Raw genomic sequence first — 25242 nt, 5'->3', positions numbered from 1 at the left:
CCACCACGACTGTGCCCCCCCCCCCCCCCCCCATGTACAAAGCTAGCTCCATAAAGACATGGTGTGACCAGTTAAGTGTGGAGGAACTCCAGTGTCCTGCACAGAGCCCTGACCTCATCCCTACTGAACACCTTTGGGATGAAGTGGAATGCCGATAGTGAGCTAGGTATTTTTTTTTTCTTTTTTGATGTCCAATGTGAGGCTCTAAATGTAACCTAGGTCTTCTTGTCCAATATCAGTACCTGACCTCAGAAATGGGAACAGATACCCTCCAAAATCTCATGAAAAGTCTTTCCAGAAGGGTGGAGCCAGCTTCATAAAGACATGGCTGTGACCAGTGTGGTGTGGAGGAACTTGAGTGTTTTTCACAGAGCTCTGACCTCATCCCAAGTGAACACCTTTGGGATGATTTGGAAAACCAACTGTGAGCCAGATATTCTCATCCAACATCAGTCTTGTCCTTGCAGGCTCAGGACTAAAACTCTACAATTAATGGTAACTTCATGTAAAGCACACATTTTAGATTCCAAGAAAGGCTCATCCCGCTTCAAACTTTTATACTATATGGCCCAACCAATGTGGACACTTCTCCAGATTATTGAGTTCAGGTGTCTCCAGTGAAAGGTACTGGTAATACTCCATCATACAAAGACATTGTAGACAATTCCAACCTTATGGTAACAGTTAGGTGAAGACCCTTTTCTGTGTCAGCATGACTGTGCCCCTGTGCACAAAGCCAGCTCCATAAAGACATGGTTTGACCAGTTTGGTGTGGAGGAACTTGAGTGTCCTGCACAGAACCCTGACCTCAATCCTACTAAACACCTTTGGGATAAATTGGAACACCAATAGTGAGCCAGGTCTTCCCATCCAATATCAGTACCTGACTTCACAAAGGGGCACAAATTCCAAATAAAATCTTGTTTAAATTCTTCCCTGAAGAGTGAAGGCTGTTTTAGCCACAAAAAGGGTCAACTTCATTTTAATGGTCATGGGGAGGGATGCCATAATAATGGTCATTGGGAGGAAACTCAGTATGAATGGCCATGGGGGTGAGGGGCAACTTCATAAAATGGCCGTAGTAGTGGAAGGGCACCTCCATATTAATGGTCATGGTTGTGGTGTTGGAGGGGCACCTCCATAATAATGGCCATGGTAGTGGTGGTGGAGGGGCACCTCCATAATAATGGCCATGGTAGTGGTGGTGGAGGGGCACCTCCATATTAATGGCCATGGTAGTGGTGTTGGAGGGGCACCTCCATAATAATGGCCATGGTAGTGGTGATGGAGGGGCACCTCCATATTAATGGCCATGGTAGTGGTGGTGGAGGGGCACCTCAATATTAATGGCCGTGGTAGAGGGGCACCTCCATATTAATGGCCATGGTAGTGGTGGTTGAGGGGCACCTCCATATTAATGGCCATGGTAGTGGTGGTTGAGGGGCACCTCCATATTAATGGCCATGGTAGAGGTGGTGGAGGGGCACCTCCATATTAATGGCCATGGTAGTGGTGGTGGAGGGGCACCTCCATATTAATGGCCATGGTAGTGGTGGTGGAGGGGCACCTCCATATTAATGGCCATGGTAGAGGTGGTGGAGGGGCACCTCCATATTAATGGCCATGGTAGTGGTGGTTGAGGGGCACCTCCATATTAATGGCCATGGTAGTGGTGGTGGAGAGGAACCTCCATATTAATGGCCATGGTAGTGGTGGTGGAGAGGCACCTCCATATTAATGGCTATGGTAGTGGTGGTGGAGGGGCACCTCCATATTAATGGCCATGGTAGTGGTGGTTGAGGGGCACCTCCATATTAATGGCCATGGTAGTGGTGGTGGAGAGGCACCTCCATATTAATGGCCATGGTAGTGGTGGTGGAGGGGCACCTCCATATTAATGGCCATGGTAGTGGTGGTGGAGGGGCACCTCCATAATAATGGCCATGGTAGTGGTGGTGGAGGGGCACCTCCATATTAATGGCCATGGTAGTGGTGTTGGAGGGGCACCTCCATAATAATGGCCATGGTAGTGGTGGTGGAGGGGCACCTCAATATTAATGGCCATGGTAGTGGTGGTGGAGAGGCACCTCCATATTAATGGCCATGGTAGTGGTGGTGGAGGGGCACCTCCATATTAATGGCCATGGTAGTGGTGGTGGAGGGGCACCTCAATATTAATGGCCATGGTAGTGGTGGTTAAGGGGCACCTCCATATTAATGGCCATGGTAGTGGTGGTGGAGAGGCACCTCCATAATAATAGTCGTGTGAAACAGGATGTCCAACAAGCTCATACAGGTGTCTACAGACTTTGATACTATATAGTATATTGTGGAATGAATGTGGGAAGTTGGATATCACACAACCTGATGTTAGCGGCACAGTGGGGATGTCATGACACGTTATCCCTATCTTACGTTACACACAGTTCTCACCTGGTAAAGTCCTCTTCTCCCAGCATGTGTCGAGGAACAGGAGAAAATCTAGATGGCGTGACTTGAGGGGGCTGGTATGGGGATTTGCTCTCCACACTGCTCAGGTATCCACCCAGAGTGGAGTTATGGCTTATGTGGTTATCAACAGTGAAAGCTGCAAAGTCAAGAAGAGACAGGACAGGTGAGAAGAAAGGTGATAGAATTTCACAGTCTTGATACGTAAACCCTACATCCGATATGCATGGGTGATAGTGACATTGTCTTAGTGCCCTGACACCAAGTAAATGCAGTTTTCTATCTCTATATGGACTATTCCCGGCCAAGATCTTCTGGTAATTAATAAAAAGGTACCAAAGATTTAAGATACCGTTGAACCTCTTTAAAATGTATTTCTGTTTGCCCTAGAAATAGCGCCCCCTTTAGGCTTAGACAAGAAAAAGGCAGCTTCTAAGATGAGATAGGCCCCGTGCAGGTGGCACCTCCTCTAGGATTAGACAAAATCCAGATTTATTGACTGGACATCCAAATGTGACAATCGTGACAAGGTAGACACGTTTCACACACTGACTGTGTGCTTAATCATCTTTTTGTAATGATTAAGCACACAGTCAGTGTGTGAAACGCGTCTACCTGGTCACGATTGTCACATTTGGATGTCCAGTCAATAAATCTGGATTTTGACTCAACCTGGAGTGCTGCCAATTCCTTTTCCTTTATCAAGTTTTCACGGAGGCGAGCCGGGGAATGCACCTGTGTGAGTCATCAGGCGATCACACCACCTTGAGCAGTGAGTTCTTGTCTTTTCAGGATTAGACAAGACATGGGCAGCGTCTAACATGAGATGGGCCCTGTGTCGTGGCACCCTCTCTAGGATTGGACAAGACAAAAGCAACTTCTAACATGAGATGGGCCCTATGTCGTGCACCTCCTCTAGGATTAGACAAGTCAAGGGCAGCTCCTAGTATGAGATGGGTCCTGTGCAGGTGGCACCCCTTCTAGGATTAGACAAGACAAAGGCAGCTTCTAGCAAGGGGTGGGCCCTGTGCAGGTGGCACCCCCCCCCCCCCTCTAGAATTAGACAAGGCAAGGGAAGCTTCTAACATGAGATGGGCTCTGTGTCGTGGCGCCTCCTCTAAGATTAGACAAGACAAGGGCAGCTCCTAGTATGAGATGGGTCCTGTGCAGGTGGCGCCCTCTCTAGGATTGGACAAGACAAAATCAACTTCTAACATGAGATGGGCCCTATTTCGTGCACCTCCTCTTGGATTAGACAAGACAAGGGCAGCTTCTAACATGAGATGGGCCCTGTGTAGGTGGCACCCCTTCTAGGATTAGACCAGACAAGGGCAGCTTCTAACATTAGATAGGCCCTGTGTAGGTGGCACCTCCTCTAGGATTAGACAAGACAAGGGCAGCTTCTAACATGAAATGGCCCCTGTGTAGGTGGCACCCCTTCTAGGATTAGACCAGACAAGGGCAGCTTCTAACATGAGATGGGCCCTGTGTGGTGGCATCCTCTCTAGGATTAGACAAGACAAGGGCAGCTTCTAGTATGAGATGGGCCCTTTGCAGGTAACGCTTCTAGGATCAGACAAGACAGGGGCAGCTTCTAGTATGAGATGGGCCCTGTGTGGTGGCATCCTCTCTAGGATTAGACAAGGCAAAGGCAGCTTCTAACATGAGATAAACCCTATGTTGTGCACCTCGTCTAGGATTAGACAAGACAAGGGTGGCTTCTAACATAAGATGGGCCCTATGCAGGTGGCGCCACCTCTAGTATTAGACAAGACAAGGGCAGCTTCTAACACCAGATGGGCCCTGTGCAGGTCATACTTACTGCTGGCATAGTCAGGGGGAGCGTAAATCTCATTGAGGTGAACTGGACCCGGCTTGGCAACTTTGAGATAAACCATATCGGACGTGTTCTTCAGAGCGGCCACGGCTTCCTCGTGTCGGACATCTTGTAGATTGGTGTTATTTACCTGCGGAAAGGTGATCAAGAATTGGTTAGGCAATAAAGCAATCTGCCGTCAGCTCCCCAACACGAGGTCCAACACTTACCGCCAAGAGCCGGTCACCGATCTGCAATCTTCCGTCTTTCTGTGCTGCTCCCCCCTCAATGATCTTGGTGATGTAGATGCTGTTGTCTCCTGGAATGTGTTGGTTCCCGATTCCTCCGGCAATACTGAACCCCAGCCCTGGAGAGGAATGGAAGAAGACTGTTGTTACTTCTATAAAGGTATGAGTCAAAGCCTTGTATGCCATGACCCTATGTCTGTATATTTAATGTGACCATTTAGAGCAGTGCTGGGACAAGGTCATCCAGCAACCAGGGCAAAAATGCCAAACTGCACTCCCCCTCCCTTCCTTTAGAGTTAGGGTCAGGGCGCCCCCATCCCTGCAGTAAACCATTGCGTCCAGGGGCAGCCGCCCCTCCTGTCCACCTCTTGTCCCAGCACTGATTTAGAGTGCTCTGGGCTTTGTGTATCCAGTTTGGCTCCAGAGAAATTTTTTTTATTTTTCACATACATGAAAAAATCTTAATTTTTGGCAATAAAATTACTTAAACCCCCAAAATATTATATATATATTCCCGAAAGCAGAGGCCCTATAGAATAAATAGGTGATAGTTGCAAATTTTCAAGTTACATGAAATTGGCGCAACTCTTTATTAAACACAAATTTTCAGGAAACAAAAAATATAATAAAATTAATTTTAGTGCAAAAACACACCATATATAGTAATACCCGTTTTTGGTTAAAATATAAAAGATGAGTATCGAGTAAATAAATACCAAACGTTCCATGTCTTAAAATTGTGTGCTCAAAAATCTCCATAGGTGACGCTTTAAAAGCCTTTGCAGCTCATCAGTTTAGAGTCGTTCCCGGTGATATGTCACACGTGTGGCGCGACCGTGGGATACATGCACGCGCACACGCTGTTGCATTTGCGCAGGTGTGCGAGTAAACGGGGGTTTCGGCAATATTTTATTTATTTTTAAATATATTTCATTATAATTTAATTTTTTAACCACTTCCAATACCAGCCCTATACTTCTCACCTACATATAAAAATCATAATTTTTTTTTGCTGGATAATTACTCAGAACCCCCAAACATTATATATATTTTTTTTTGCAGAGACCCTAGGGAATAAAATGGTGGACGTTGCAACTTTTTATGTCACAATTTTTCAAACGTGTTTTTTTTTGGGGAAAAAACCTTTTATAAATAAAAAAAAAAAAAACAAAGCACTAAAGCTAGCCTGATTTTCTTGCATAATGTGAAATATGATGTTATGTTATAGATATATAACATGTCGCGCTTTAAAATTGCGCACACTGCGTGGAATGGTGCCAAACTTTTTGTACTTAAATATCTCCATAGGTGACACTTTAAATTTTTTTACAGGTTACCAGCTTAGAGTTACAGAGGAGGTCTAGGGATAGAATTATTGCTCTCGCTCTAACGATCGCGGCAATACCTCACATGTGTGGTTTGAACATCGTTTACATATGCGGGCGCGACAACGCCATACGTATGCGCTCGCTTCTGCGCGCGAGCACGTAGAGACAGAGCGCTTTAATTTTTTTTTTTAATATTGTTTATTTTTATTTTTTTATTTTGACACTTTTTTTATCACTTTTATTCCTATTACAAGGAATTGAAACACCCCTTGTAATAGGAATAAAGCATGACAGGTCCTCTTTATGGAGAGATCTGGGGTCTATAAGACCCCACAAGGAGCACTTTAAAAAAAATGTTTTATTATTGTTTATTTTACTTTTATTTTTTTTTTCTTTGACACTTAAATTTATTTATTTATTTTTTTAATCACTTTTATTCCTATTACAAAGAATGTAAACACCCCTTGTAATAGGAATAAGGCATGACAGGTCCTCTTTATGGAGAGATCTGGGGTCTATAAGACCGCATTCACACTGCAGCGGCACGACTTCTGCATGACTTCGGGGGCAACCTGTGAAGTCCCGTGCACCGCGACTTCGGCACGACTTGCACGGACTTCATATAATGAATGTCTATGCAAGTCGCTCCGAGGTCGCCCCCCGAAGTAGTACAGGACCCTTTTTCTAAGTCGGAGCGACTTGTGTCGCTCCTATTAGAACGGGTCCTGTAGCACTGCATGGACCGCCAGGGACCGCGACTTGTCAGGCTGACAAGTCGCCTGACCCCACATCGCCTAAGACCCCACATCTCTCCTCTAGGCTGGAAAGCCTAAGATTAAAAAAAAAAAAACATCTCGGCTTAGCAGCCAAGAAAAAGGCAGTGTTTACATCTGCAGAGGCCGGACGTGACGTCATAATGTCGCACCCGGCCTCCGAAGATCATAGAGAAGACCAGGGACCATCTAGTTTTTAATATTCTCTATGGTAAATGGCCGCCACTGGCCGATTCCTTCTCTGGCAGGGAACATCTCCTCCCACCGCCTGTAAAAACAATCAAGCGGCCGAACTGCCAATATGATTATTTTCACCTGACAGAGGATGGCCTGTAGCTGCACCCACCATCCAGATATCCCCACTCAAAGTCCATGACGTCACATGACATCCACCTACGGAGAAGCGCTTAAAATGTTTTTCTTTTATTTATTGTTACGTGATTGCTGTCACAATGGGTTAATAAACTCCCATGTGATAGCATTGGGCAGGTGACAGGTACTCTTTATGGGGACATTAGGGGTTTATTAGGATTAGACCCCCCCAATGTCTCCCCTGCCCTTCACACCATCTAACCAACCACAGATGGGCTTGGTTAGATGTGTCTCCTGGCTGTACTGGCCAGGAAATGGTGCACCTGAACCAGGAAGCAACATCACTTCCGGTTTCATTGTTTGCATGTGAGATGGAGGCGTGGATTTGGATGGAGTGGAGACCCCCTGTCAGGTTTTTATTGCACCCTCTCTATTTGTCCTGTTTATTGTTATCACCCAAAGTGAAAGTGAAAGGAAATCCCACATTTTTGGGTTGTCCCCAAAACTGGAGTAGAGGGGAAATATTCCAATAGGGACACTAGTTCTAGGATTCCCTCACTTTTTAGGGTTCTCCTCTCTTCCTGTTTTGGCGATGGGACAGGAAGTGAGGGAAAATCTCCCCAATGGGACATAGATGGCAAAACAAAAAAAAACCTGACTGGGGTTCTAACATCCATCCATCTCCATTACTCCATCCGAAATGAAAATAAAAGTTTTGCCTTTATTTCTACTTTAGGACATTATATTAAATCTCAGATGAGATTTTAGTGATTGGATTTATATTTCCTTTGTTTTATTGTCCTGTCATTATCTGGTCATCTTGTATAACAAATATTGATTGTTGGTGGGAAAAAAGACTTCTAGATTTGGGGAATATTTGGGTGTTTTTTTCTCTGTATTGTTGCTGCCACCTAGTGGCTACATAAAGGTATTCTGCAGCAAAAGAGCAGCGAGAACAAATCGCTTCTCAGACCCGGCGAGAGGGATGAAGTGCTCCTCAGACTCGGGAAGAGGGATGAAACGCTCCTCAGACCTGGGGAGAGGAATAAAGCACTCTTCTGACCCAGGGAGAAGGATGAAGTGCTCCTCAGAACGGGGGAGAGGGCTGAAGCTCTCATCAGATGCAGCGAGATGGATGAAACGCTCCTCAGACCTGGGGAGAGGGATTAAGAGCTCCTCAGACTCGGGGAAAAGGATGAAACGCTCCTCAGACTCAAGAAAAGGGATGAAGCCCTCCTCAGACCAAGGAAGAGGGATGAAAAGCTCCTTATACTTGGGGAAAAGGATAAAATGCTCCTCAGACCCGGAGAGAGGGATGAAGAGCTCCTCAGACCAAGGGAGAGGGATGAAGAGCTCCTCAGACCCAGGGAGAAGGATGAAGCGCTCCTCAGACTCGGGGAAAAGGATGAAACGCTCCTCAGACCCGGGGAGAGGGATGAAGATCTCCTCAGACCGGGGACATGGATGAAGAGCTCCTCAAACCCAGGAAGAGGGATGAAGAGCTCTTCAGACACAGGGAGAGGGATGAAGAGCTCCTCAAACCCAGGAAGAGGGATGAAGAGCTCTTCCGACACAGGGAGAGGGATGAAGAGCTCCTCAGACCTGGGGAAAGGGATGAAGAGCTCCTCAGACTCGGGGAGAGGGATGAAGAGCTCCTCAAACCCAGGAAGAGGGATGAAGAGCTCTTCAGACCCAGGGACCCATGGAGAGTGCTCCTCATAGTCGGGGAGAGGGATGAAGTGCTCCTCAGACCCGGGTAGAGGGATGAAGCGCTCCTCATAGTCCGGGAGAGGGATGAAGCGCTCCTCAGACTCGGGAAGAGGGATGAAGCACTCCTCAGACACGGGGAGACAGATGAAGTGCTCCTCAGACCCCAGTAGAGGGATGAAGTGCTCCTCTGACCTGGAGAGAGGAATAAAGCGCTCCTCAGACCCAGGGAGCGGGATGAAGTGCTCCTCAAACCCCAGGAGAGGGATGAAGTGCTCCTCTGACCCGGGGAGAGGGATGAAGTGCTCCTCAAACCCAGGAAGAGGGATGAAGAGCTCTTCCGACACAGGGAGAGGGATGAAGTGCTCCTCAAACCCAGGAAGAGGGATGAAGAGCTCTTCCGACACAGGGAGAGGGATGAAGAGCTCCTCAGACCTGGGGAAAGGGATGAAGAGCTCCTCAGACTCGGGGAGAGGGATGAAGAGCTCCTCAAACCCAGGAAGAGGGATGAAGAGCTCTTCAGACCCAGGGAGAGTGCTCCTCATAGTCGGGGAGAGGGATGAAGTGCTCCTCAGACCCAGGTAGAGGGATGAAGCGCTCCTCATAGTCCGGGAGAGGGATGAAGCGCTGCTCAGACCCGGGAAGAGGGATGAAGCGCTCCTCAGACACGGGGAGACCGATGAAGTGCTCCTCAAACCCCAGTAGAGGGATGAAGTGACCTCAGCTCACCCTGCCATTTCCCAGACTGACCCCAAAAGATGAACGTAACTAAAGCCGGCTCCGCCTTGTCTCCAGAAAATGTCACACACCATTTTGCAGAGAAAAGCAACGGCTTTGTTTTAAAGAAGAACTTCAGATTGCTTTTACTTTAGAAAATTGCTTCTGAAATACATCAACTTTTTTCTGTAATGTCCACTGCTGACTCACTACTCTAGTTCTCCAGCGCCACCCCTCTTCTGGGTTAAACGATGATCAGCGTCTTTCTACCTACTTAAGCCCAGGGTGTCATAGACCTGCCCCCTAGGGGAGTGTCACCAGGCCTGGGCTCAGTGTACAATGCTAAGAAGAACAAAACATCCCTGTATACATTCCATTCCCTGCAGTATTTATGAATGCCCCCAGCCCACACCAGACAGTCCACACCACACAGCTCACACCAGACAGTCCACACCGCACAGCCCACACCAGACAGCCCACACCACACAGCTCACACCAGACAGTCCACACCGCACAGCCCACACCAGACAGCCCACACCACACAGCTCACACCAGACAGTCCACACTGCACAGCCCACACTGCACAGCCCACACTGCACAGCTCACACCAGACAGCCCACACCACACAGCTCACACCAGACAGCCCACACCACACAGCTCACACCAGACAGCCCACACCACACAGCTCACACCAGACAGTCCACACCACACAGCTCACACCAGACAGTCCACACCACACAGCTCACACCAGACAGTCCACACCGCACAGCCCACACCAGACAGCCCACACCAGACAGCCCACACCACACAGCTCACACCAGACAGTCTACACCGCACAGCCCACACCAGACAGTCCACACCAGACAGCCCACACCACACAGCTCACACCACACAGCTCACACCACACAGCTCACACCAGACAGTCCACACCGCACAGCCCACACCAGACAGCCCACACCAGACAGCCCACACCACACAGCTCACACCAGACAGTCCACACCGCACAGCCCACACTGCACAGCCCACACCGCACAGCTCACACCAGACAGGCCACACCGCACAGTACACACCACAAAGCCCATACCGCACAGCATACACCACACAGGCCACACCACAGAGCCCACACCGCACAGTATACACCGCACAGCCCACACCACACAGTCCACACCGCACAGCCCACACCACACAGCATACACCGCACAGTCCACACCACCCAGCTCACACCAGACAGCCCACACCACGCAGCTCACACCAGACAGCCCACACCGCACAGTCCACACCACACAGGCCACACCGCACAGTATACACCGCACAGTGCACACTGCACAGTCCACACCACACAGCCCACACCGCACAGTCCACACCACACAGTCCACTTCACACAACCCACACCGCACAGCACATAGCGCACAGTTCACAATACACAGCCTATGTCACACAGCCCACACAACACCACACTGCACAGCCCACACCACAGAGCCCGCACAGCCCACACTGCACAGCAGACACCGCACAGTCCACACCGCACAGCCCACAATACACAACCCTCTCCACACAGTCCACATCACACAGTCCACAATACACAACCCTCTCCGCACAGCCCACACCGAACAGTCCACAACGCACAGCCCACACCGCACAGCCCACACCGCACAGTCCACAATACACAACCCTCACTGCACAGCCCACACCACACAGTCCACAATACACAACCCTCTCCGCACAGCCCACACCAAACAGCCCATACCGCACAGCCCACACCGAACAGTCCACAACGCACAGCACACACCGCACAGTCCACAACGCAGAGCCCATACCGCACAGTCTACGACGCAGAGCCCATACCACAGAGTCCACAACGCATAGCCCACACCGCACAGTCCACAATACACAACCCTCACTGCACAGTCCACAATACACAACCCTCACCGCACAGCTCACACCGCACAGTCCACACTGCACAGTCCACAATACACAACCCTCACCGTACAGTCCACACCGCACAGCCCACACCGCACAGTCCACACCGCGCAGTCCACAATACACAACCCTCACCGCACAGCCCACAATAAACAACCCTCACCGCACAGTCCACACCGCACAATCCACAATACACAAACCTCACCGCACAGCACAGTCCACACTGCACAGTCCACACAACACAGTGCACACCACATAGCCCACACCACACAGCCCACACCACGCCACAAACCACACACCACACAAGCCAAACAGCCCACACCGCACCATACAGCCCACTCCACACAGCTCAAGCCACACAGCCCACACCACGCAGCCCATGCCACATACCATACAGCCCACACCACACAGCCCACACCACACAAAACATACCACAGACAGCCCACGCCACACAGCCCAACACCACACAGCCTACACCACACAGCTCACACTACACATCCCCACACCACACAGTCCACACAACACAGTGCACACCACACATCCCACACACCACACAGCTCATGCCACACAGCCCAGCCCACAACACACACCCCACACCACACAGCCCAGACCACACACCACAGCCCACACCACACAGCCCACACACCACCCAGTCTACCCCACAAAGCCCACGCCACACACCCCACAGCCCATGCCACACAGCCCAGCCCACAACACAGAGCCCACACCACAGACCACACAGCCCGCACACCACCCAGTCCACCCCACAAAGCCCACACCACACACCCCACAGCCCATGCCACACAGCCCACACCACACAGCCCAGCCCACAACACAGAGCCCACACCACAGAGCCCAGACCACACACCACACAGCCCGCACACCACCCAGTCCACCCCACAAAGCCCACACCACACACCCCACAGCCCATGCCACACAGCCCACACCACACAGCCCAGCCCACAACACAGAGCCCACACCACAGAGCCCAGACCACATACCACACAGCCCGCACACCACCCAGTCCACCCCACAAAGCCCACGCCACACAGCCCACACCACACAGATTACACACTACACAGCCCACATCACACACCACCCAGTCCACACCACAAAGCCCACACAACACACCCCATGCCACACAACACAGTTCACACCACACAGCTCACGACACACAGCTCAGCCCACAACACACAGCCCACACCGCAGAGCCCAGGCCACACCACACAGCCCCCACACCACAAAGACCACACTACACAGCCCACACCACACACCCTATGCCACACAGCTAACACCACACAGCTCACGACACACAGCTCTGCCCACAACACACAGCCCACACCGCAGAGCCCAGGCCACACCACACAGCCCCCACACCACAAAGACCACTCTACACAGCCCACACCACACACCCTATGCCACACAGCTAACACCACACAGCTCACGCCACATACCACACAGCCCAGCCCTCACCACACACCCCATACCACACAGCCCACACCACACCGAAATGATGAAGAAGAATTTGAGGTATGGATGTTTTTACAGAGTTACATTGTTTCAGATTAGACCATTGTACCTAAATAAATACCATACCTCCCTCTAGAAACAGGAAATCACCCAACAGACACTGCTACAACCTCATCCTTCTGTATTACACACAGTGCCTCATACCTCTGTATTACACACAGTGTCTCATACCTCTGTATTACACATTGTGTTTCACATTTCATACAGTTCTTAGAGTGAATACTTACTGTAAAATGTGTGTCCAGTTCTCTGAAACTTCCCCTCATTCGATGAGCTCTAATCCCAACCTCCCAATCCTAAAACCTCCCAATCCCAAAACCTCCCAATCCCAACCTCCCAATCCTAAAACCTCCCAATCCCAAACTCCCAATCCCAAAACCTCCCAATCCCAACCTCCCAATCCTAAAACCTCCCAATCCCAAACTCCCAATCCCAAAACCTCCCAATCCCAAACTCCCAATCCTAAAACCTCCCAATCCCAAACTCACAATCCTAAAACCTCCCAATCCCAACCTCCCAATCCTAAAACCTCCCAATCCTAAAACCATCATTCTGGAGGATATGTTCAGGGATCAGACATGCTGGTCATCCTCCACTTTCCAGCATTCTCTATACTGACCTTTAGGACCTTTTAGTAGATTCACCTCCACGATGGTCTCTGGTGGACTTTGTCTGCGTCGGACTAGAAGCCTCACTACTGGCCCCGCCTCCTTCAGAGCCTCCACCGCTTTACTATGGACCACTTCCGTCACATCCACATCATTCACCCGCAGAACGCAGTCCGTCACCCTGCGCACACAGGACACAATACTGGTTATACACTGCTCACTACTGGTATACATCACTTACTACTGGTTATATACTGGTTACTACTGGTTATATACTGGTTACTACTGGTCATATACTGGTTACTACTGGTTATACACCGCTTACTACTGGTCATATACTGGTTATAAACTGCTTACTACTGGTCATATACTGGTTACTACTGGTTATACACCGCTTACTACTGGTCATATACTGGTTATAAACTGCTTACTACTGGTCATATACTGGTTACTACTGGTTATACATCACTTACTACTGGTCATATACTGGTTACTACTGGTTATACACCGCTTACTACTGGTCATATACTGGTTATACACCGCTTACTACTGGTCATATACTGAGTACTACTGGTCATATACTGGTTATACACCGCTTATTACTGGTCATATACTGGTTATACACCGCTTACTACTGGTCATATACTGGTTACTACTGGTCATATACTAGTTATACACCGCTTACTACTGGTCATATACTGAGTACTACTGGTCATATACTGGTTATACACCGCTTATTACTGGTCATATACTGGTTACAACTGTTCATATACTGGTAACTGGTTATACACTGCTTACTACTGGTCATTTACTGCTTACTACTGGTTATACACCGCCTACTACTGGTCATATACTGAGTACTACTGGTCATATACTGTTTACTACTGGTTATACACCGCTTACTACTGGTCATATACTGGTTACTACTGGTTATACGCGGCCTACTACTGGTCATATACTGGTTACTACTGGTTATACACCGCTTACTACTGGTCATATACTGGTTACTACTGGTTATACACCGCTTACTACTGGTCATATACTGGTTACTACTGGTTATACACCGCTTACTACTGGTCATATGCTGGTTACTACTGGTTATACACAGCTTACTACTGGTCATATACTGGTTATACACCGCTTGCTACTGGTCATATGCTGGTTACTACTGGTTATATACCTCTTACTACTGGTCATATACTGGTTACTACTGGTTATACACCGCTTACTGCTGGTCATATACTGGTTATATACTGCTTACTACTGGTCATACACTGCTTACTACTGATTATAGTATATACTGCTTACTACTGGTCATATACTGGTTATCATAGTTGATGGGTATACACAGGTTTAGTATATACTGGGTATTACTGGTCATATACTGGTTATCATCATGGTTATAGACTAGTTAGAAGAATACAATGTTTCGGTGATCTCACATTAATCTCCCATCCATGGCCGCCGCCCCTCCTGGAATGATCTTTGTGATGAATATTCCAGGATCATCAGGAACATGCGGATTATCAATCCCACCGGCAATGCTGAATCCTAGGCCAGAATTTCCCTGAAACAATATATAGAAAAGAGTGAATAGATGTCAGAGGGAGTGAATGTGTCACCATAGAGATGATAGAGGAGATAAATCATACGGGGCTGCTATGTCTCCAGTCAATGAACAAAATTGGAAATTAAAATGAAAAAGCAAAATATGTGACTACAAACAGGAGGCTGAATTCACACAGCTATCACACCGGGAGAAGGACCATTAGGCTTCATTCAGACAGGCGCTGACACCCATTCTGCACGCAGGCTGCATTTGTTATTGTGCCCCATCATCCTGGGGCTGCACGCAGGCCGCCTATAGAAGTGGATGCAGACGCAGCAGTTGCTCGAACACAGGTGCTTGTTAAAATATGACATGCAGGAGCACGGATCTGAACGCATGCCTTCCATGGGTGCTTTTATAAATCATGGGGCCCTATACAGCCTCCCTGACAGGGCCCCCCTCCCCCCATCCAAACCTGACTCAGGACATAGATTTATCAGTCCCTTTCTCTGCAGCCTCAGCTGCACAGATGAACGAATAGGAAGCTCTCAGAGGCACCCTGCTCATTCACAATGCTTCAGTGATTAATGGACACAGGTTACTATGCTTCAGTGATGAATGGACACAGGTTACTATGCTTCAGTGATGAATGGACACAGGTTACTATGCTTCAGTGATTAATGGACACAGTTTACTATGCTTCAGTGATGGATGGACAAAGGTTACTATGCTTCAGTGATGAATGGACACAGGAGTGATTGGTACCGATCGCTCACTGTGCTCATTCAGGAAAGAAAGGGGCCAGGAAGCCCTCCCTGCTGGGAGAACAAAGTGATTATTGATAGCAGCTATAGTCACTGGCAATAATCGCATTAAAAAATCTGGCATGCTAGTTGTACACAAAATGTTGGATGGATCGACAATCAGCCTGCCCATACATGGTTTAATCTCTGCCGGTCCCTGCTGAACCCCCCCGAAATTCAAACCATTTATGATTGGCTCAACAGTATCATTTTTTAAAAAAAAGCTCCACCTTTTATTATTACAAAGCCATCCATGAGCCCATGAATCAGTCAGTCACTTTGCCTAGGCTGAGATGATGTCATCGGTCTGCTGCAGGCAGGGGGAGGCATTTCCTCAGTCTCTCCTTCCCCTGTGACTTTGCTTAGGCTGAGATGATGTCATCAGTCTGCTGCAGGCAGGAAGAGGCATTTCCTCAGTCTCCCCTCCCCTAGTGACTTTGCCTAAGCTTAGATTACCTCATCAGTCTGCTGCATGCAGGAGGGAGCATTTCCTCAGTCTCCCCTCCCCTAGTGACTTTCCCTAGGCTGAGATGATATCGTCAATCTCCTACATGCAGGAGGAAACATTTCCTCTGTCTCCCCTCCCCCCAGTGTTTTTGCCTAGGCTGAGATGATGCCATCAGTCTGTTGCAGGCAGGAGGAGGCATTTCCTCAGTCCCCCCCCCCAGTGATCAGACTGTACACTGTAACTTTGTAATTGGAAGCACACTTCAAGAACGTGTATTGGACTGGATACCATAGAGATGGACATGTCCTTAGACTGGATACCATAGAGATGGACATGTACTTAGACTGGATACTATAGAGATGGACATGTCCTTAGACTGGATACCATAGAGATGGACATGTACTTAGACTGGATACCATAGAGATAGACATGTCCTTAGACTGGATACCATAGAGATGGACATGTCCTTAGACTGGATACCATAGAGATGGACATGTCCTTAGACTGGATACCATAGAGATGGACATGTCCTTAGACTGGATACCATAGAGATGGATATGTACTTAGACTGGATACCATAGAGACAGACATGTACTTAGACTGGATACCATAGAGATGGATATGTACTTAGACTGGATACCATAGAGACAGACATGTACTTAGACTGGATACCATAGAGATGGACATGTCCTTAGACTGGATACCATAGAGATGGACATGTACTTAGACTGGATACCATAGAGATAGACATGTCCTTAGACTGGATACCATAGAGATGGACATGTCCTTAGACTGGATACCATAGAGATGGACATGTCCTTAGACTGGATACCATAGAGATGGACATGTCCTTAGACTGGATACCATAGAGATGGATATGTACTTAGACTGGATACCATAGAGACAGACATGTACTTAGACTGGATACCATAGAGATGGATATGTACTTAGACTGGATACCATAGAGACAGACATGTACTTAGACTGGATACCATAGAGATGGATATGTACTTAGACTGGATACCATAGAGACAGACATGTACTTAGACTGGATACTATAGATAAGAACATGTCCTTAGACTGGATACCATAGAGACGGACATGTACTTAGACTGGATACCATAGAGACGGACATGTACTTAGACTGGATACCATAGAGACAGACATAGTTACATAGTAGTTGAGGTTGAATAAAGACAATAGTCCATCCAGTTCAACCTGTGTAGGTGTGTGTGGCTGTAATCATCTCACATACCCCTGAATGTTCTGATTCTTGAGATGTAAGTCTAAGAGTCTTTTGAAAGCCACCATACTTCCCGCAGAAACCACCTCTTGTGGTGGAGAATTCCACACTCTTGTAGCCCTAACATTAAAGACATGTACAGGTCCTTCTCAAAAAATTAGTATATGGTGATAAAGTTGATTATTTTCTGTAATGTACTGATAAACATTAGACTTTCATATATTTTAGATTCATTACACACAACTGAAGTAGTGCAAGCCTTTTATTGTTTTAATATTGATGATTTTGGCATACAGCTCATGAAAACCCAAAATTCCTATCTCAAAAAATTAGCATATTTCATCCGACCAATAAAAAAAAAGTGTTTTTAATACAAAAAAAGTCAACCTTCAAATAATGATGTTCAGTTATGCACTCAATACTTGGTCGGGAATCCTTTTGCAGAAATGACTGCTTCAATGCGGCGTGGCATGGAGGCAATCAGCCTGTGGCATTGCTGAGGTGTTATGGAGGCCCAGGATGCTTCGATAGCGGCCTTGAGCTCATCCAGAGTGTTGGGTCTTGCGTCTCTCAACTTTCTCTTCACAACATCCCACAGATTCTCTATGGGGTTCAGGTCAGGAGAGTTGGCAGGCCAATTGAGCACAGTAATACCATGGTCCGTAAACCATTTACCAGTGGTTTTGGCACTGTGAGCAGGTGCCAGGTCGTGTTGAAAAATGAAATCTTCATCTCCATAAAGCCTTTCAGCAGATGGAAGCATGAAGTGCACCAAAATCTCCTGATAGCTAGCTGCATTGACCCTGCCCTTGATAAAACACAGTGGACCAACACCAGCTTTCATCCGAAAAAAGTACTTTGGACCACTGAGCAACAGTCCAGTCCTGCTTCTCTGTAGCCCAGGTCAGGCGCTTCTGCCGCTGTTTCTGGTTCAAAAGTGGCTTGACCTGGGGAATGCGGCACCTGTAGCCCATTTCCTGCACACGCCTGTACACGGTGGCTCTAGATGTTTCTACTCCAGACTCCGCAGGTCCCCCAAGGTCTGGAATCGGTCCTTCTCCACAATCTTCCTCAGGGTCCGGTCACCTCTTCTCGTTGTGCAGCGTTTTCTGCCACACTTTTTCCTTCCCACAGACTTCCCACTGAGGTGCCTTGATACAGCACTCTGGGATCAGCCTATTCGTTCAGAAATTTCTTTCTGTGTCTTACCCTCTTACTTGAGGGTGTCAATGATGGCCTTCTGGACAGCAGTCAGGTCGGCAGTCTTACCCACGATTGCGGTTTTGAGTAATGAACCAGGCTGGGAGTTTTTAAAAGCCTCAGGAATCTTTTGCAGGTGTTTAGAGTTAATTAGTTGATTCAGATGATTAGGTTAATAGCTCGTTTAGAGAACCTTTTCATGATATGCTCATTTTTTGAGATAGGAATTTTGGGTTTTCATGAGCTGTATGCCAAAATCATCAATATTAAAACAATAAAAGGCTTGCACTACTTCAGTTGTGTGTAATGAATCTAAAATATATGAAAGTCTAATGTTTATCAGTACATTACAGAAAATAATGAACTTTATCACAATATGCTCATTTTTTGAGAAGGACTGTACTTAGACTGGATACCATAGAGACGGTCATATACTTAGACTGGATACCATAGAGACGGACATGTACTTAGACTGGATACCATAGAGATGGACATGTACTTAGACTGGATACCATAGAGACGGACATGTACTTAGACTGGATACCATAGAGATGGATATGTACTTAGACTGGATACCATAGAGACGGACATGTACTTAGACTGGATACCATAGAGACGGACATGTACTTAGACTGGATACCATAGAGACGGCCATGTACTTAGACTGGATACCATAGAGACGGTCATATACTTAGACTGGATACCATAGAGACGGACATGTCCTTAGACTGGATACCATAGAGACGGACATGTACTTAGACTGGATACCATAGAGATGGATATGTACTTAGACTGGATACCATAGAGACGGACATGTACTTAGACTGGATACTATAGATAAGAACATGTCCTTAGACTGGATACCAGCGAGTTGGACATGTCCTTAAAATGGGTAGAATAGCAGTTTTCAGACTTACCCTCTCTAGTACAATCTCTTCATACTTGTATAAGGCATCGCTCCCGTTGACCTACAAAATAAAGACAATCAAATTAAGGATTTCAGTCACTTCAGACTAACAAAGTCTCACAGACCAGCACCAGCGTTTTATTAGGCACTGAACAAACAAGATAGAAGTTCCTGGATATAATAACCATCCCCCAGAACATCTAGTAGAGTCCCGAAAAGAGCTGCCTAATCTTGATGGTACTTAGACCAAATATAACTTCAGGGGGTGCTTGTAGAGATCACCATTGATGGCTCCATGTATAACCAGAAAAAGAAATAAGGGAGTCCGTAACACTCCAAAAGATGTTTCCACGAGTTCTGGTGAACATACCGTATCACATAGGTCAATGTTTTACAGTGTTCCCTTCCTCAGGGTGACTCAATGACCTCACCCTAAGGAAGGAGCCCACAGAGTCTCCAAAATGTTGGCAGTTTGACCTATGAGCCATGATATATTCACAATAAATCAAGGAAACAGATTTACTTTCGTATCCTATACAACATTTTACTTACACAATGTGGCCAAATACATGTAAACCGCCCTCCAAATTACTGGGTGATCCAAGAAATGATTACATAGTTTAAAAAAAAGTAACAGCGACAGTCCAATGAGATTTGAAAATACTGTAAGTAGCCCGTGTGACAGGGTTACAACACAGGGGCAACTATGAGAGACAGTGACAGAGCGTTGTCACCCTGTAACAGGAAGTGGCCTTCTTGGCGGGATCACTGGGGATTATTTATTGAACGTCGCGGATTTAAGACTGAAAGTGACTTCTGAAATGACTTCAACATGTTAAATCCTCCAGGAGATTTCAGTGATTGAGGTTCCATGTACTCTCCATTCATCCCCCCCCCCCCCCCAGGCCATGAATCCTCATCCCACCCCTGCCATCCCTCACCCCAGTCCTACATACGCTTCTGCTAATCTCTCCCATGTAACAATAATCCCTCCTTCACCATCTTTAAACACTCGGCATGAAAGATAACCGGCAGGTCCCTCCATAATCCCCCTTCCACCCTGTCAAATCCTGGAACTAATAATATAATCTGTCTAGCAGACACTTCAATATTCCCCTCCCCCTCCTCCACTGCCTCCCAGGCCTGATAATGAGCGCGCGTCATAAACATAGCGAACGCCGATACCGCAAAATCAGACAAAATATTTCATAATCGCTACATTGTTTTCCCAACAATTCCATTTGTTTCAAAAGGCAACAAAGTAACAGTTCAGGTTTTATATGTGATAACATTGTATTACATTGTAACGTGCCGCAAGAGCAAGCCGGCGACCCGCAATGTTCCGACCGAGAACGCCGCTACTTTGTGTCAGGTTTCTCAAATTTAAATCTTCCCTCCGTCCCCCCTTCAGTCTTATATCTTCCCTCCACCCCCCCCCCTTCAGTCTTATATCTTCCCTCCAACCCCCCCCCTTCAGTCTTATATCTTCCCTCCGGCCCCCCTTCATTCTTATATCTTCCCACCGCCCCCCCCCTCCTTTCAGTCCTATATCTTCCCTCCCCCCCCCCGTTTCAGTCTCATATCTTCCCTCCACCCCCCCTTCAGTCTTATATCTTCCCTCCAACCCCCCTTCAGTCTTATATCTTCCCTCAGCCCCCCCCTTCAGTCTTATATCCTCCCTCTGCCCCCCCTTCAGTCTTATATCTTCCCTCCGCCCCCCCTTCAGTCTTATATCTTCCCTCTGCCCCCCCTTCAGTCTTATATCTTCCCTCCACCCCCCCCCCCCTTCAGTCTTATATCCTCCCTCTGCCCCCCCTTCAGTCTTATATCTTCCCTCCGCCCCCCCCCCCTTCAGTCTTATATCCTCCCTCTGCCCCCCCCTTCAGCCTTATATCCTCCCTCTGCCCCCCCTTCAGTCTTATATCTTCCCTCCGCCCCCCCTTTCAGTCCCATATCTTCCCTCCGTCCCCCCGTTTGTCTCATATCTTCTCTCCACCCCCCCCTTCAGTCTTATATCTTCCCTCCAACCCCCCTTCAGTCTTATATCTTCCCTCCACCCCCCCCCTTCAGTCTTATATCTTCCCTCCATCCCCCCATTCAGTCTTATATCTCCCCCCCTCTTCAGTCTTATGATGTAAGGGGGGACTCTGATGAGGACTCTCATGTAAGAGGGGCTCTGATATAGGCAGGACTCTGGTCTAAGGGGCTCTGATTGGCACCCTGTTATAATGGGGACAGATACTTGTACAATACACAATGTGGCTCTCGTATTATAGTTCAGGGACCCGGCTGAGTGAACAAACTGTACAAACCGGGGAATTTCTAGCAACCAATCAGAATTCTCTTTACTGAACCCAGGGTGTCTCAGGACTGTGAGCTGCACCATGCACAAGGTTTCCTGCACATTTCCCCCCAAGAGAGCGGCACCGCCCTCCGGACAGAAGACCTGTTCTATATTTTCTGTAATTAGCAGAGACAGGACGTCCAGATCCGGGAAGCCGGAGTGTTCTAGAACAGGACTGGGACCCGGAGGACGGGCTGCCTGTACCAGGAGCTCATTACCTGCAAATCTTATTAGGTGATCCCAGAGCACCGCCAGGAAATAATTACCCCTCCTCCAACACGGGACTCAGCTTGGCCCAATCCCTGGATGTCATAATGAGAACCACAATGTAATTCCCCAACCCCCACCCCTGAACAGGTACCATGACAAAGCTGCCTATTCAGGGGCCCCTGCTCCGCTCCTCATTCATCTGTTAAATGCATGTTAGAAAATTAGGGCTGATGTGTCTTTATATAAAGGGCGGGGTGTAAGGAAAGACTCCGTGTTCTCAGATAAAGAATTGACAATTGTTTGATTTTCAGCGCTCTGTCGTTCATCATTAAAGTACAAAAGAATGACTTTGTCCTTTAAAACTATTAAATTCCCAAAACCTAAAAATGACCCCGAAAGAGGGACCTGTAAAGGGGAAAGTCCCGGCCCCCCTCAGTGCTTAGTGGTGTTTTAGTGCCTCTGGAGTCCGGGTCTGTAAAGCCAGGGGCATGGCTTGTTCTGTTGGTCTGAACATCTAGTACTCTTTTGTCTGCTGCCTGCCCAAACCTCTGCTTGGACACTGGCTACTCTCTACCTGCTGCCTCCCAAACGTCTGCCTGAACACCTATTGCTCTTTTGTCTGCTGCCTGTGCCAAACCCTGCCTGGTCACTGAGTACTCTCTGCCTTCCACCTGTCTCAACCCCTGCCTGAACACCTACTACTCTTTTGTCTACTGCCTGCCCCAACCCCTGCATTAACACTTACTGCTCTTTTGTCTGCTGCCTGCCCAAACCTCTGCTTGGACACTGGCTACTCTCTACCTGCTGCTTCCCCAACCTCTGCCTGGACACCTACTACTCTTTTGTCTGCTGCCTGCGCCAACCCCTGCCTGGTCACTGACTACTCTCTACCTTCCACCTGCCCCAACCCCTGCCTGAACACCTATTGCTCTTTTGTCTGCTGCCTGCCCCAACCTTTGCCTGGCCACAGTACTCTCTGCCTTCCACCTGCCCCAACCCCTGCCTGAACACCTATTGCTCTTTTGTCTGCTGCCTGCCCCAACCTTTGCCTGGACACAGTACTCTCTGCCTTCCACCTGCCCCAACCCCTGCCTGAACACCTATTGCTCTTTTGTCTGCTGCCTGCCCCAACCTTTGCCTGCACACAGTACTCTCTGCCTTCCACCTGCCCCAACCCCTGCCTGAACACCTATTGCTCTTTTGTCTGCTGCCTGCCCCCAACTTTTGCCTAGACACAGTATTCTCTGCCTTCCACCTGCTCCAACCCCTGCCTGAACACCTATTGCTCTTTTGTCTGCTGCCTGCCCCAACCTTTGCCTGGAACCTGAGTACTCTCTGCCTTCCACCTGCCCCAAGCCCTGCCTGGTCACTGACTACTCTTTGCCTTTCACCTGCCCCAACCCCTGCCTAAACACCTATTGCTCTTTTATCTGCTGTCTGCCCCAACCTTTGCCTGGACACCTGCCCAAACCCCTGCCTGAACACCTACTACCCTTTTGTCTGCTGCCTGCCCCAACCTCTGCCCTGACACTGACTACTCTCTGCCTGCCACCTGCCCCACCCCCTGCCTGAACACCTACAACTCTTTTGTCTGCTGTCTGCTCCAATCTGTGCTTGGACATTGACTAGTTTCTGTCTGCCACCTGCCCCGACAGCTGCCTAAACACCTACTAGTCTTTTGTCTGCTGCCTGCCCCAAGCTGTGCTTGGACACGGACTGCTCTCTGCCTCGCAAACCTCTGCCTGGACACCTACTACTTTCTGCCTGCTGCTTGTCCTGACCTCTGCTTGCGCACTTACCACATTCTGCTTGCCCTACCCTCTGCCTGGACACCTACTACTCTCTTGTCTGCTGCCTGCCCCAAACTCTGTTTGGACATTGACTACTCTCTACCTGTTGCCTGCCCCAACCTCTGCTTTGAGACTTGCTACTCTCTTGTCTGCTGCATGCCGCAACCTCTGCTTGGACATTGACTACTCTCTACCTGCCCCAACCTCTACTTGGACACTTGGCACACCCATATTCTGGGCAGTTCCACCCAGATCCCACCCTCTTTCTGAGCAGTCCTGCCCTTAAATATGTGGGAACCTCCCACTTGCAGCCCCAATCTCCTCGGTTAATGTAGTGCTGAAGACTATTTTTTTTTCATTTTGGATACATTTTGGGTTTTTTTTTTGGTTTTTTTTACCAGCTGTGTCCGATAGGGCAGATTTTCCTTCACTTCCTGGTCCATCGGAAAAACAGGAAGTGAGAGGAAATCACTCAGAAATAAGAAAAACCCTGGTTGTCACGAAACCTATCATCTCCTTTGGAGGATTTCCCTTCTTTTCCTTTTCTGTTGACAACCTAACATTTGGGATTTCCTTTTGCTTTCAGTGTTCACCGGGGCAAATTGAGAGGGTGGATCTCCCTACCGGGAACACAGACAGCAATAAATACCCGACAGTGGGTTTAATTCCTCTCCACTCCATCCAAAACTAAAAAAAAAAAAGTTTTGTCTTTAGTTATACTTCAACACCCTTTATTAAGTTATCGCAGCTGCTCAGTAACCGAAATAAAATGATGTGATCCCGGGACACATCATCAATGGGACAGAGCACAGAGATGCGGGACTGTCGCAGGAAATCCGGGACAGTTGATATCTATGTAGTATTTTATTTATAAATGGCAAATTTTTTCTGTATAATACGCCCTCAGGAGCCATTTAACGCCCATTGCACCCTCAGGGTAAATTTAGACGTGTCTAAATTTGCCTTTCCTCTGAAGTCTGATCCGCATTCAGATCGCACTCCAGAGGCTACTGACAGGGGGTGAGGAAGCCATGTGACACTTCTTCGTAGCCTGCTTTTACCCCATTTTTACCAAAAAACGCACCGCAAAATTGAAATTTTCCACATTTTCTCATGTTACAACCAAATACGTAATTGTATTTTATTGGGATTTTATGTGATAGACCGACACAACGTGGCCATAATTGTGAAGTGGAAGGAAAATGATAAATTATACAAATAAATCTGTGAAATGTGTGGGGGGGGCAGTTGTATTCACCCCCCTTCACTCTGGCACCCCCAACTAAAATCTAGTGGAACCAATTACCTTCAGAAGTCACCTCATTAGTAAATAGAATCCAC

General features: G+C 48.0%; 1 protein-coding gene across 2 annotated transcripts in view; it reads right to left on the bottom strand.

The window, feature by feature from the left end:
- DLG3 (discs large MAGUK scaffold protein 3) overlaps positions 1–25242 on the bottom strand; it is a 235071-nt gene that overhangs the window by 110773 nt on the left and 99056 nt on the right. For both annotated transcript variants that reach the window (XM_082263113.1, XM_082263112.1), the window contains 6 exons: positions 19568–19618; positions 14850–14974; positions 13419–13588; positions 4495–4631; positions 4271–4415; positions 2434–2587 (listed from right to left, as the gene is read on the bottom strand). In XM_082263113.1, coding sequence (XP_082119239.1) covers positions 2434–2587; positions 4271–4415; positions 4495–4631; positions 13419–13588; positions 14850–14974; positions 19568–19618 — 782 coding nt within the window. The remainder of the gene's footprint in view (positions 1–2433; positions 2588–4270; positions 4416–4494; positions 4632–13418; positions 13589–14849; positions 14975–19567; positions 19619–25242) is intronic.

Source organism: Pelophylax lessonae, assembly GCF_965119305.1.
Source record: "Pelophylax lessonae genome assembly, chromosome: 7".
Taxonomy (NCBI): Eukaryota; Metazoa; Chordata; class Amphibia; order Anura; family Ranidae; genus Pelophylax; species Pelophylax lessonae.
The sequence above is the reverse complement of the archived record's forward strand: the minus strand, read 5'-3'. Positions and strand labels throughout refer to the sequence as shown.